The sequence below is a fragment of the Vanessa tameamea genome, chromosome 28, assembly GCF_037043105.1.
Source record: "Vanessa tameamea isolate UH-Manoa-2023 chromosome 28, ilVanTame1 primary haplotype, whole genome shotgun sequence".
NCBI classification, from domain to species: Eukaryota; Metazoa; Arthropoda; class Insecta; order Lepidoptera; family Nymphalidae; genus Vanessa; species Vanessa tameamea.
The window spans coordinates 4,958,657-4,971,227 of record NC_087336.1 but is presented as its reverse complement, the minus strand read 5'-3'; the positions used below and the strand labels follow the sequence as shown (position 1 = coordinate 4,971,227).

Genomic DNA, 12,571 nt, shown 5'->3' with positions numbered 1-12,571 from the left:
CATAGTTTAATATAAATGTTTATTTCAGTCGCTATAAAACTTTAAAATAATATTTCTAGAATTTGTCACTTTTTTTCTTAAATTTGGGTTTTTTAATTTTTGTTTTATTTTTTTATTAAAAGCATAATACACAAATTCTTTATTATTAATAATATATTGGGCACAAATTACTAATGTACATAGAAATTATCAATCCATATAGAAATTTATCTATCAATTATTGCATAGTATTTACATTTATTTATTAAATATTATAAACATACCTCACAAAATAATCCAGCAAATATCACTAGCACGACATAATAAAAAACCTTTTTTAAAGGCAGTACGTAAAAAACCCACTCACACACGCACAGTCTCGCATTTTAAACTGTCATAAAAAAAGCGCGGGAACCGCACAGATTAAAAACTTAGGTGACAACTTTTCAAACGTAATACGAAAGAGTTTTTAATTATTGTGACAATTTTTGACAGTTCAATCAAAAGAGGTTTTATTATGAAACGTTGTGTGAACTGCGAAAGCCAGTATAGACTGGCGAATAAGACTTCACCCCCACCACCTAAAGGCGTGGCTTCACGGACCCGCTTGAGAGGCGGAGCGATTTTTTCCTTGCCTATTTTATATTCAGAAATTAACTGTTTTATTTTTCGGTTACGTTTATTATATTGTAATGTTTGTTTGTTTGTACGTTTTAAATGTCGTTTCGTCATTGTGGATTGACGGGCTGTATGATGTGTGTCCGTCTTAATTTAGTGACTTTTATATTTTTATTTTTATATAGATATATACTGTCAACGTTTGTGTCTGTCTTCATTTTGATGGAATATGTTTTTATTATATTTTTTTAATCTGTAATTGATATAGCTATATTTATTATATAGGTAGCTATTGGAATATAAGTGTAGTTTGATCTTGTAATATTAGCTAACTAATTTAATTTATGTTATAAGTAATTTAATTGTAAAAGTAATTATTAGGTAGGTATTAAATTTTATATTATTGTAAGTATATCTCTAAACTCACTGAATAGGGGTAGGTAGGTAACTATATACTTTTATTTTTATTTAAAACTCTTAAAAGCGAAAAGATAAACGTACACTTAAGTAGGAATATTACGTTTAGATGAGATTAAAAATAAAAATGATACCTAACTTGTACAAAATAATTTAAATTAAATTGCTTAAAACTTTAAATGTGTGTCTGAAAGAATATATTTGTGTTGCCTACGGTACAGAACGAGTTCGTACCTATATTTGCAAAGCGCCCGGAAAATTTCAACTTTATGAAAATAAATAAGTAGTTAAGTAATTTATACGTTATAAATTAGTATGTAACTACTTATATTAGTTCCGTGTTCAACATAAAAAGACTAAACTAGCTAAAAATACAGAAAACTTTATATTTTAATTATAATTATTAACTGATATAATATTAAATCTCGATATATAATTAGGTATATTAAATTTTACAGTATTAAATCTCTATATGTTGTACAAAATGTCTTAATTTGTGTCTGCATGAACTTTAAATAGATACTCAATCAATATCTAATCACAATCTGTCATTATCGATTAAAAAATATCATAATCAACGGTGTTAATATATTCAGCCTTAAAAAAAATAGGTTTGATGTTTTGGATTAAATTACGTGTTATTTATTTTAAAAAATTAAGTAACTATCAATATGTAACTATTTTTATTAGTAATACAACGGAATTATAACAATAAATTAATTATTACAGATTAACTACAGGTAAGTATCAACTATAATGTAAATGATCATTTTGAAGTACCCAATAATAACAAAATATTATTAACCGTATGAATATACCTATATAAATTAATTATTATTATCTTGGTTATAAATATCTTGGAACTATATGCCTAGATACTATTATGACATTTTTATCTTATTATATATTATCTGTTATATAATATATTCCATTCCCATGACATAATATCCTTCTATTCTAGCTTAGAATCCATTCAACCGTTCAAGCGTGATTGAAACAAACATTTAAACACACAACCATGCACATTTATAATATTAACGAGATAACATGTCATCGGCTAGGATAAATTACGTGTTATTTATTTTGACATTCTATTTTTTTTTAATAATAGAGTGATCAAAGTATTTATATGTACAGCCAATATTAACATTTTAAAAAATTGGTTCAATCTTTGCCTATTGAAGTACAATCAATAGGTACGTACTAATTTAATAAACAATGTTTGTATTAAATAAGTAAATAAAATAAATGTAAAATAATTTTAAATTATAGAATATACAAAAATATCTTATCTTAAAGCTTCTATAGAGAAAATTAAATATAAATAAAATATTTTATTTATGTATGTAGGGTAGGTTATATAGAAAAAAAAAACTTTCTTTTTTTTAATATGATAATCGTAATATTAAACATCAATAAACTATTAATGACCCAGGTTAACAGTTTATTTATGTTGTCAGGTGATTCGATGGTGAACTCTATCTAAGCTTTTTTTAAGTAGTTAATACATCGACAATAAAAAATTAATTAAAAAATGCAATATAATTTCAAAGCCGTTTGCGTCAAAAACATTTTTCTTTAACGATACGCGCATTCGGTTTTCAAATTTTATTAAAAAAATACCGCCTAATTAATAAGCCGATATAAAATAAAACATAATATCTTCCAAGTACGTTATCTTTATACAATTTCCCGCCTTTAAATACAGATAATAAAACATAGATTAAATAATTAATAAACGTGCACAGATAATTAAAATTTTGCAATCATTTAAATATCAGTAGCTCTCTCCGAATTAGGTAGGTGTACATTAATAAAAGCAAATCAAATTCAAAAAGGTCAACTGATGATAGCCTAGTGGTTAAGCTGCTTGAATTATAAACGAAGTTTGTAGATTCGAACCCGAGTTTAATTCTTGTTTATAATTAATTTCGTGCCAGTTTCATGTGTCTCGTGATATTTCTGCCACGTTTGTGTCCAACGATTCGAATTGGAGCAGCGTGGTGGATTAAACTCCAAACGAGGAAATTCCCAGAATGTCTTAGCCGAGCAGTAGTAACAGCTGACACTTAAAAATAAACAACATTTAAAAATAAATAAAGTTTATTATGTAGATACCGAGAAGAATCAGCACCCACCATTCCAATATCAGGGTTCCCGGCAACCTGGTGATAACCACCTCCGCCCATAGACATTGGCGCCAATGCGCCACCGACCTTGGGAACCAAAGTGTTATGTCCCTTGTGCCTGTAATTACACCACCCTTCAAACCGGAACACAACGATACTGAGTACTGCTAGTAGAACCCAAACAGGCTTGCACAAAGTCTGCCACCAAGTTATATTTAATAAGTATACAAGTCAGGTTACATAAATGCTTAATAATCAATCAAAACCATTAATATACCTTATTTAAGTAATTAACATTGATTAAATAAGTACTTTTAAGTTTATTTATGAACTTTATTTAAGCTCAATAAAGTTTATTATCTAGAAAAATTGATATTTAAAAACGCATTATTTTGAATCGTAATTACATTGGCTTAGTTTGAAGTTAGCACCGGTTGCAAATGTAGATTCTGCCCAGAAATATAGATAGATGAACACTAATTGATTTGAGACTCTGTGCATTTTTTCCGTTTGAATTTTTCTGATATGGAATAATCAAAGTTTTTATGATTGCGCGTGACTCGTATCGGGGAATTGTTTACAAACATTATTATATAGGCGACGGATGCGTGAACGCGTTAAATTCGAATAAAAACAAACATTATTTTTTGATATATAACATGTTTATTGTATTGTTTTAAGGGTTATCATATTTTTAGCCTATATGAGTCAAACGAGACATGTCAAAATGTTCTTACTAATATTCTAAATGGGAAAATTTGTATGGGTGTTTGTAACTCAATCACGCTAGAACGGCTGAACGGATTCGAATGAAATTTTGTAGAACGATAGATTGTAGTCTGGAATAACACATAGATTACTAAAACACGCAAGATAAACTTGTCTATTTACATTCGAATTCGCTCAAAATCAACGTTTCATTCTATACACAATTTTAAAAAGAGGTCCATTTTGATTGTGTTTTGTGGGGGGGTAATTTCATGAACTAATGAACCAATTCTAAAATTTTCTTAACTGGTAAAAGCTACATTAGACATTAATTCTATAGGGTATAAATTATATCTATATCATATAATAATCTTTATTAATATATAGATATATAACATAGAGGGGTAAGCCTTGTTGTTGTATGAGAATCTAACAAACTACTCATCCCATTTCAGTAATACTTATATTGAACATTCTAGAAAGCCGTAGATATCCATAACAAAAGTCATATTCATTGATACTTTGAAAGTTAAGCGACGAAAAAGCAGTCGAAATGCCTTAACAAACGCTGCGTTAAGCGTAAGAGATACGTTGATTATTTTCAAAGCTTAATAAGATCTCTAAGAGTCCGTAATGTCAATTTATGTTACGGTTCATTCATAAATAAAACATGATCAAAATATATATTTAAATCTAGTTATCACCGGCGGTTTCGTTCGCGTTTTAAGGATCGGTCGTCAGGTGCTAAGCATATATAGTGCTGTCTTTAGCATATGGGCCACCTGATGGTAAGTGGTCACCACCGCCCATAGACAAAGGCACTGTAAGCAATATTGACCATTCCTTACATCACCTATGCGCCACCAACCTTGGGAACTAAGATGTTATGTCCCTTGTGCCAGTGATTACTCTGGCTCACCCTTCTAACCGGAACACAACAAAACAGAGTACTGTTATGTGGCGGTAGAATATCTAATGAGTGGATGGTAACTACCCAGACGGGCTTGCACAGAGCCCTACCACCAAGTAAAAGTCATTCCTTGGAGTTCAAACTTGTTTACGAAATCTCATCAAATTCGGTTCAGTGCAAATCACTGTTGCCGTGAGACCAACGACAGAGTTACTTTCGCGTTTATAATATTAGAATAGATAAATTTTAACGTTATACAGACATAACCAGGCGTGTTAGATTTTGCTAGAATGAAAAACACCCTTACGATTTTTTCATTAAATTCTTTAAAACAATTATACCGTCTCCGACCCCCTGTTAGCGGATAAGGGTGGGTGCTTTTTTAATTAGTCACAATATCTCCTGAGACCTGCCACGTTCATAATGGCAAGTTTACTTGAAAATAATTTTGATTGATTAATTATTCGTCAATCAAACATTTTTTGGTAAGATTAGAATTTCAACATTTTGTACATGAAGTGACTTAATACCTTTTCAAAGTGGATACCTTACGACAGTTAAACAAAATGTTCTTTTTAAGAAAATAGTTTAATTTTTTATTTACATTTTAGTGTTAGTGTTGTCTATAATACGTGAAAGGAATACTTTTTCATTTCTCCTTCTCTAATTCAATTCTTCTTGAGGAGAATTCGATGAATGATGTAGTTGGAACAATTGATCTGCAAATAAAGATATTAATTTTAAAATTACTAAACGCTTAATCCTAGAATGTTTCATATAGAGATTTTAATAAAAAGTAGTTGAATTTTTTTTTTGTAATTAAAGCTGATGTATCTCACACTGAGCCTAATCTAAATACTTATTATAGATTTTATTTATATTATGTATTTTCTATAAAAAAAAAAACTGATTATTAAAACATGCAACATTACGACATAAGCACTTCAATCAGTACTATATTCCTCACGAACTCAAAGGCTTAAAGATACTATACAGTCAAACTCCACGAATTCAAACGAAGCATACCTTACCTTTGTGAAAAAAGAATCTTATAAAACAAAATTGCTCTTAAAAACAATTTAAGACTGGATGGAACGTTTTTAATTAAACTTTTTTACAAGTCACTTCTCTGAATTCAGGAGAACTGTATCAATTATTATTTCAGACGTAAAAGTAATTTGAATCGGTCTATGTTCCAAATATTTTTACTGGCAATAATATTGTTCGGAATTTTCTAGCGTCGTGTACATCTGCCAATAAAAATATTTAAAATGGTGCTAGTACCTATGCTACGAATTGTTAGAAGTGATATTTTTTTGTAAGATATTCTTAGTATATCTACATATTATGTTTCCTGTAATACTTTATTGTGCAATATTATTTTGGTTTTAAATAAAACTTACTATTTAGTATCTTAGAATTCGTATGAATATTTTGAATGACATATAAAAGAACATGGAAGACTTTTTCTATAATTTGTGTTTTTTTTAATTATATTCGTTTTATTTTTCATCGCATTTTCTTTAAGTCCTCGAAACAATAAATAAATACATATTTTTATAAGTTACATGGATAGATTATTATTTTTAAACTTCAAATTTGTTTGAACAAAGATCGTAGATTATTCGGACAAAATATAATTTACCGAACATTTCCTTAATAACTAATATTTTAATACCTATGACTATTCTTTAAAAACATTAGATAATACATATAAAGTAAATATCAGTAATAAAATTTTTATTAAACGAAATCGAAATAACAATGTCTAAATTAGAAAAAAGTACAATGATTGTCTATCAAATCAACACGAGACGTTTACATTACTAACAATAATTGATCGCAAATTACATACATCAGCAGATAATTGCTTGAAAAAGTTATATGAAGCGATAATAAAGGCATAAAAACTAAGATCATATCACTTATCACGATCTCGCCAAGACACAATCTCATAACCAATTAACAATTGTAATGTGGTACATGTAGCGCCATCTAGTGTCGAATAGCACACATTTACAAAATAATATGATTGTGTTAAATGATTTAGGAACGATTTGTTATTAAATATTCTGGTAGTATTGATTTGAAGGTATTTCTGAAGTTTTCTTTGTTATTTATTGTATAAATGACTAATTGTATTTTATTAACATCACATACTTTTGCAAACGAAAGGGAAAAACGTAAACAATGTGTTTCTTTACGTAGCTGTTTATTTTTAAAACGATAAATCATCAAGAAACATAGTGAACTATTAATTTAATTTTTACAAAAGACAATTAATGACTGATAATAATAATGATATTTATGGACAATATAATGACATCCTGCGTCGAAAAGTTTTAACAATAGAACATATAGCGCCATCTATTGTAATATTATTAAAACACATCTAGTTTAAAAAAAGTAGTACAATGATACACTAGATGGCGCAAGTAGTAATTTCAGTAACGCCATCTATTATAGATTTCAAACAAATTATTAAAAAAATAAAGATGTGTGTACACACTTGTTATACAAATTAATAATTATTATAAAACTATTGTTGTTGATAAACTTAAAATAATAACTTGAATTTTTTATATAAAATTATATGATGTCTAATATGTAAACACAGACAGTTCTTGAAAACTCGTACGTCTTTTTACATTCCTAATTCGTAATCCTATTTCATGCATCTAATATCCACAGACATTGGCGCCATAAGAAATGTTAACCTTGGGTTTAATATTATGAACCAAGATGCTATGTCTCACCGTTCAAACCGAAACACAACAGTACCAAGTATTGCTGTTTGCCGGTAGAATAATGACTTAGTGGTACCTACCCAAACACGCTTGCACGAAGCCCTACCAAATAATGTTAAATAAATAAGCAACTATATAACATATATTATCTCGTGTTCCCTATATATTAATGTTATTTAATTATATTTTAAAGAACTTATCAATTAATAACAATATATAATTGTTATTTAAATTTTAAAATGAATACAATACAAGTTTTTATGTTATCGTGTTCTCTACAATAACGATTGATACTTGGAACAAAAACTTTCGTATATGGAGCCATTCATTTATTACGTAAGACTATTTTCGCTTGTTTTTTACGTAAGAACCATCGAGACTCCTTCCCACCCCCTTGTAAGAAAACATAAGAAATAGTCGACCCCCCTAAATCGTTTTACGTAATAAATGAATGGCGCCTATTATATTCAGTGGAAAATAAGACCCAAGTAAAGCTTGTTATACTTAGATGGAACTTAATCAAGCATCACTGAGTTTTAATTTGTTAAATTTGAATTTTCATCTCTAAAAGAACCTCACTAGGAACCTCTATTTGCCTTATAAAAATCTGCTACGTGTGCGCTAAAACAACTTCTCGAAATCCCCCCTTTGCTCATTTAAGGAGAGTTATTGTACATAACCTGACTTTAAATCGATTATACTGTTGGAACGTCTTGTTTGTGGGATCGGCTACCTCAAGGGAACACAGTAGTCGACAAGCTGCTTTAAATTGACAAATCATTCAGATGAAACTTGATAGAGAGATCTATGCCAGATGCAGATTCTGTGCGGAGAAACATGTTATCTCATTGTGAGTTTTGTATTATATTTTAAGAGTAGTTGTTTCGTAATGCAATGTAAAAATTAGGTACGTTAACATACATTTCATGATTTTTTTTTATTTCACAAGGATATTATTATTTAATTTTAATTCTATTTATATTTACGTGTTTCTGTAACTTGGAACATATACATAGATTACATTAGAAAAAATAATAATTAGCCGACTATTCGGCCGCATTCGTAGTCGGCGACTATTCGGCAAATAGTGCCGACTAACTAAATTCTTTTATTACGTATACATATATTTTTCTTGATAAATGAATATTAGATAAAGTATCAGTTATCACTTGACTTTAAATTAATCATTATCCAATTTGTCAAAAATAATTCATTGAGACTTTCTTTTTGACATTAATACATTTTAATATCTTAAACTTGTGAATGTGAAAAGTGAATACTTTAATTGTCTAAAAAAATAATATTTAATTATATATATTAAACATTTAATTTTCTAGACAAGACACCGCTCTGACCTGTGCAAAGCAAAAATCAACCCTAGTCGATTATTCGACCGACTAGTCGGTTAGTCGGCTGGTTGAAGTCGGCCAATGTTATGTACGGCACATCTCTAATAATATTATCATTGAAATGACACACGCTATATTAACCGACATAACATATCAAAACTATTGTTATAAAGAATTGTTATTAATATCTAAGATCCGAACCGGTGGTAGGTTTATATTTTCTATAATTATTTAAAATAGTGTTGCATATCGATAGTCCACTATCGATAGACTATCGATAGTTAAGGTGTAAGCGATACTATCGACAGTATTGTCACGTGTCAATACTATCGATAGTATTGCCACTATCGATAGTATTGCTCACGGAGAGCTATCGATACTATCGATAGTATCCATAGTATTGATCAATACGATACTATCGATAGTACTATCGATATCCTGAATAGGTCGAGGTCAACTATCGATAGTCAGACTATCGATAGTTCTGCAACGCTGATTTAAAATGAAAATTCAAAAGTGCTTGTAAGAGCGAACATTTATAAAGTATATTTTGAGACAAAATTCACTACTAATTTTATTGATTTAAGTGAGTTCTATTTAAAAGAATTATTAAAAAATACTAACATTGTAGAACGATTTATTTTTTTATTTACTCTTATCAACGGTAAAGAATTGATAATGGCGAATTAATTAAATAAAATTGGGGGAATGCTTATCGACGGGAAATTTGAATTTTTAAACTGGTATCACTGTGTTGTTCTGTATTAGTGTATTTCAGTAATCAGACAGTACGCAAGCGCAGTTGACGCGCCAATCATGTCAAAGGTTAGTGTTTATTTATAGCTATTCATGAACAAATTCATCAACAAGATCATTACAATTTAAAACCATATTATCATCAATATATCTATGAATGCGAATCGTAATATTGTTCTATTTAAAATTATTTATAGGTTATTTTAATATCGGCGACATGATACGTTTAATCACGTATGTCTTCATGTCAAAACAAAGTTGATACATTTTGATATAATCTATTTTAACAGATTTCTGTCACGGGAATTATACAGTTTAGAAGCTTGTTAAATAGTTCAACTATTTGAAATAAAGATTTTCGCAAAAGAAAAAATAAACTACTAATATATAATACGTTGTAACGCCTAACAACAAAAATCTTCTAAACCAATATACATAAAACCAGAAGAAGCTGCACGTTTCGGAGAATATGTCAGTATATAATATTATTATATAACTCGGCCCACGGGCTATTAGTAACTCAATCAACCTGACCTGCGGTTTAAAACCAGGACTTAGAGATCTGCGGCCTTCTAGTGGCTAGAGGCAATAGTCCTGTATACATAAATATAAAACTTTAAATCGAATTGTTCTTTAAGTAAAAAAATATTGTCTTTTAATTTAATGCAATGAAAGAATTAAAAACCGTTGACGGTAGGCTCGGTAATAAATATGAATTGGTCAAATTTATTTTAATACTCTTCGCTCATTGGTTGAAATTCGATCGTCTGTTAAAAATATAAGATTGATTGATAGATACTAAATGAGGCTCAGGTATTTAATATCCTGTGGTTATTATAATAAAAAAATCCAAATGTAAAAGAAAAACGTCTTTGAGTTCAAACTTTGTCATGAAGTGTGTTGACATTGGCAGTCTGAACGTAAACTATGAATGTTTTATATTAAATAAGTATATATTTGTGTGTAAAGGTTTTTGTTTTAATAAAATGTATTTCAATTGAAAATTTTGTAAAAATATTAGCTTTTTTGCACGCTTCTTCGCGTAAACATAACCGTGCCAAATTTCATATATTTTTTTTTTTAATGTCATATGTGGCAAACGTGCAGGAGGCTCACCTGATGGAAAGTGACTACCACCGCCCATGGACATCTGCAACACCGGGGGGCTTGCAGGAAAGAGTACGCTCTTTTCTTGAAGGTTCCCAAGTCGTATCGGTTCGGAAAAACGTCCTCGTATTTTCCTAAAAGTGTTCGCATATTAATATTTTATTAGTAAGTTTGCGTATTAATATATACTAGGTGACTGTCCTGACTTAGTCGGGGTGAATTAAGAATTGTATTTACTTATTACAGCACCTACCGGGTCCGATCCAAAACCCTTCATTTACCCACTCAAATATACAAAACACACACACAGACGGAAGATTTACGTTTATAGAGATCAGGGATGTTACGGAGCTCCGTAACGGTAACCGGATCTATCGGATATCTGAAATAATAGTGTATCCGTAACTGTAACCGAAACCGATAATTTTTTTTTTTAATTATAATTTTGATTTTTGCAAATAGTTTGTTATACTTAAAGAGAGTAGCTAATTGTATTTTAAAGCTATTCGTTTTTTCTGGTATTATACCTACTACTATACAGATACTATGTGCATACATTTTTGAAGTTGAATTTTTGACTTATTTTGAAAAAAAACTAAAAAACGTGGTAACTCAAAAATGCTTCACTTTTTCATCATGGTATGCATGTTAATATTCCAAATAATCACCCCTATTACCTCCTAACGGGAATACGTCGAATTATCAATAATCCTGTATATACTAAATAATAGCCTAGAAATAAAGTCAAATTAATTTTATTTTTTCTTTTAAAATTTCTAAACAATCTTATATCCGTAACCGAAACTATTCGAAACAATCGGATTATCCGAAATAATTTCGTATACGTAACCGTATTTGAAACCGGGAAAAATATTATTTATATATCCGTATCCATATCGAGATCCGAAATGACACATCCATAACATCACTGATAAAGTTTACTCACAACGTAAGTTACACGGGGTGCATATTACAAGTCCTGCGTTTTATAGTAGTTAGGATGACGTCAGCATCTCCGTGGCTTAAGAAATCAATATATGTACAAAATATATAACAATATGTCACGATTAGTTCACATGCTTATTGATATATAATACATCCTTTAATATATATCTTGTTTTGTAGTTCGTTAAAATTTATAACAACATAATCGAACGAAATCAAAGATTGTGCCTAACTAGATGTTGCTTTTTATTATTTTGTTATCTTTAGCCTACTTCAATCGAGAACGGGTGTTTCACAAGGATCAATTTTGGATTCATTTTTATTTCTCGTATATATAAACGACGTTTAAGTATTCTTTCCACGTTGAAGGTGTTTGTCATATTGTGTCGTTGTTTGTTGATAATGACGTTTGAAATAAAGCCTTATCACTGATACAAAGTTTGTGTACATTAAATGGTATAATTATTTAGTTTGCGTTATCCAATTTCACTGATAATTTCACTTTAGACTTAAACCTTGAAAGGTATTCTCAGTAAATAATAAATGTAATTGTTTTAAAGGTGTAAAGATAGAAAAGATCAGCTACTGAGTTTCTTGTCGGTTATTTACGGTATAATCTACATTTCGGACCGGTAGTAGCTTGAGATTTAAGTAAACACTGTAATATGGTGATTATGAGCCTAGATGAATAAAATTTATTACGATTTTGAAGAACTCAGGAAACAATAAAACGATCACATATAACCCAAAAGGGGGAAACAGTCAAGGACATCGTGTATAACATAACCTATTGCTTTTTTATTCCAGGTCGTAATTCCAAACTTTAAACTCAACAATGGTCTGGAAATTCCAGCGTTGGGTTATGGAACTTGGCTCGGATTAAATGAAAAGGTGAGTACTTTAATA

At 29.5% G+C, this 12,571-nt stretch overlaps 2 protein-coding genes across 3 annotated transcripts in view; one reads left to right on the top strand and one right to left on the bottom strand.

The window, feature by feature from the left end:
• LOC113391888 (homeobox protein invected-like) overlaps positions 1-524 on the bottom strand; it is a 75,073-nt gene extending 74,549 nt beyond the window's left edge. Inside the window, exon 1 of the mRNA XM_026628016.2 lies at positions 264-524. The gene's annotated coding sequence lies outside the window, so the exon portion shown is untranslated. The remainder of the gene's footprint in view (positions 1-263) is intronic.
• LOC135194233 (aldo-keto reductase AKR2E4-like) overlaps positions 1-12,571 on the top strand; it is a 237,454-nt gene that overhangs the window by 218,038 nt on the left and 6,845 nt on the right. The window contains exons 1-2 of one of the 2 annotated variants that reach the window (XM_064219465.1): positions 9,629-9,682; positions 12,473-12,556. In XM_064219465.1, coding sequence (XP_064075535.1) covers positions 9,674-9,682; positions 12,473-12,556 — 93 coding nt within the window. In that variant the 5' untranslated portion in view covers positions 9,629-9,673. Of the gene's footprint in view, positions 1-9,628; positions 9,683-12,472; positions 12,557-12,571 lie in introns of those variants that run through there. The other variant, XM_064219464.1, reaches the window with a different exon arrangement.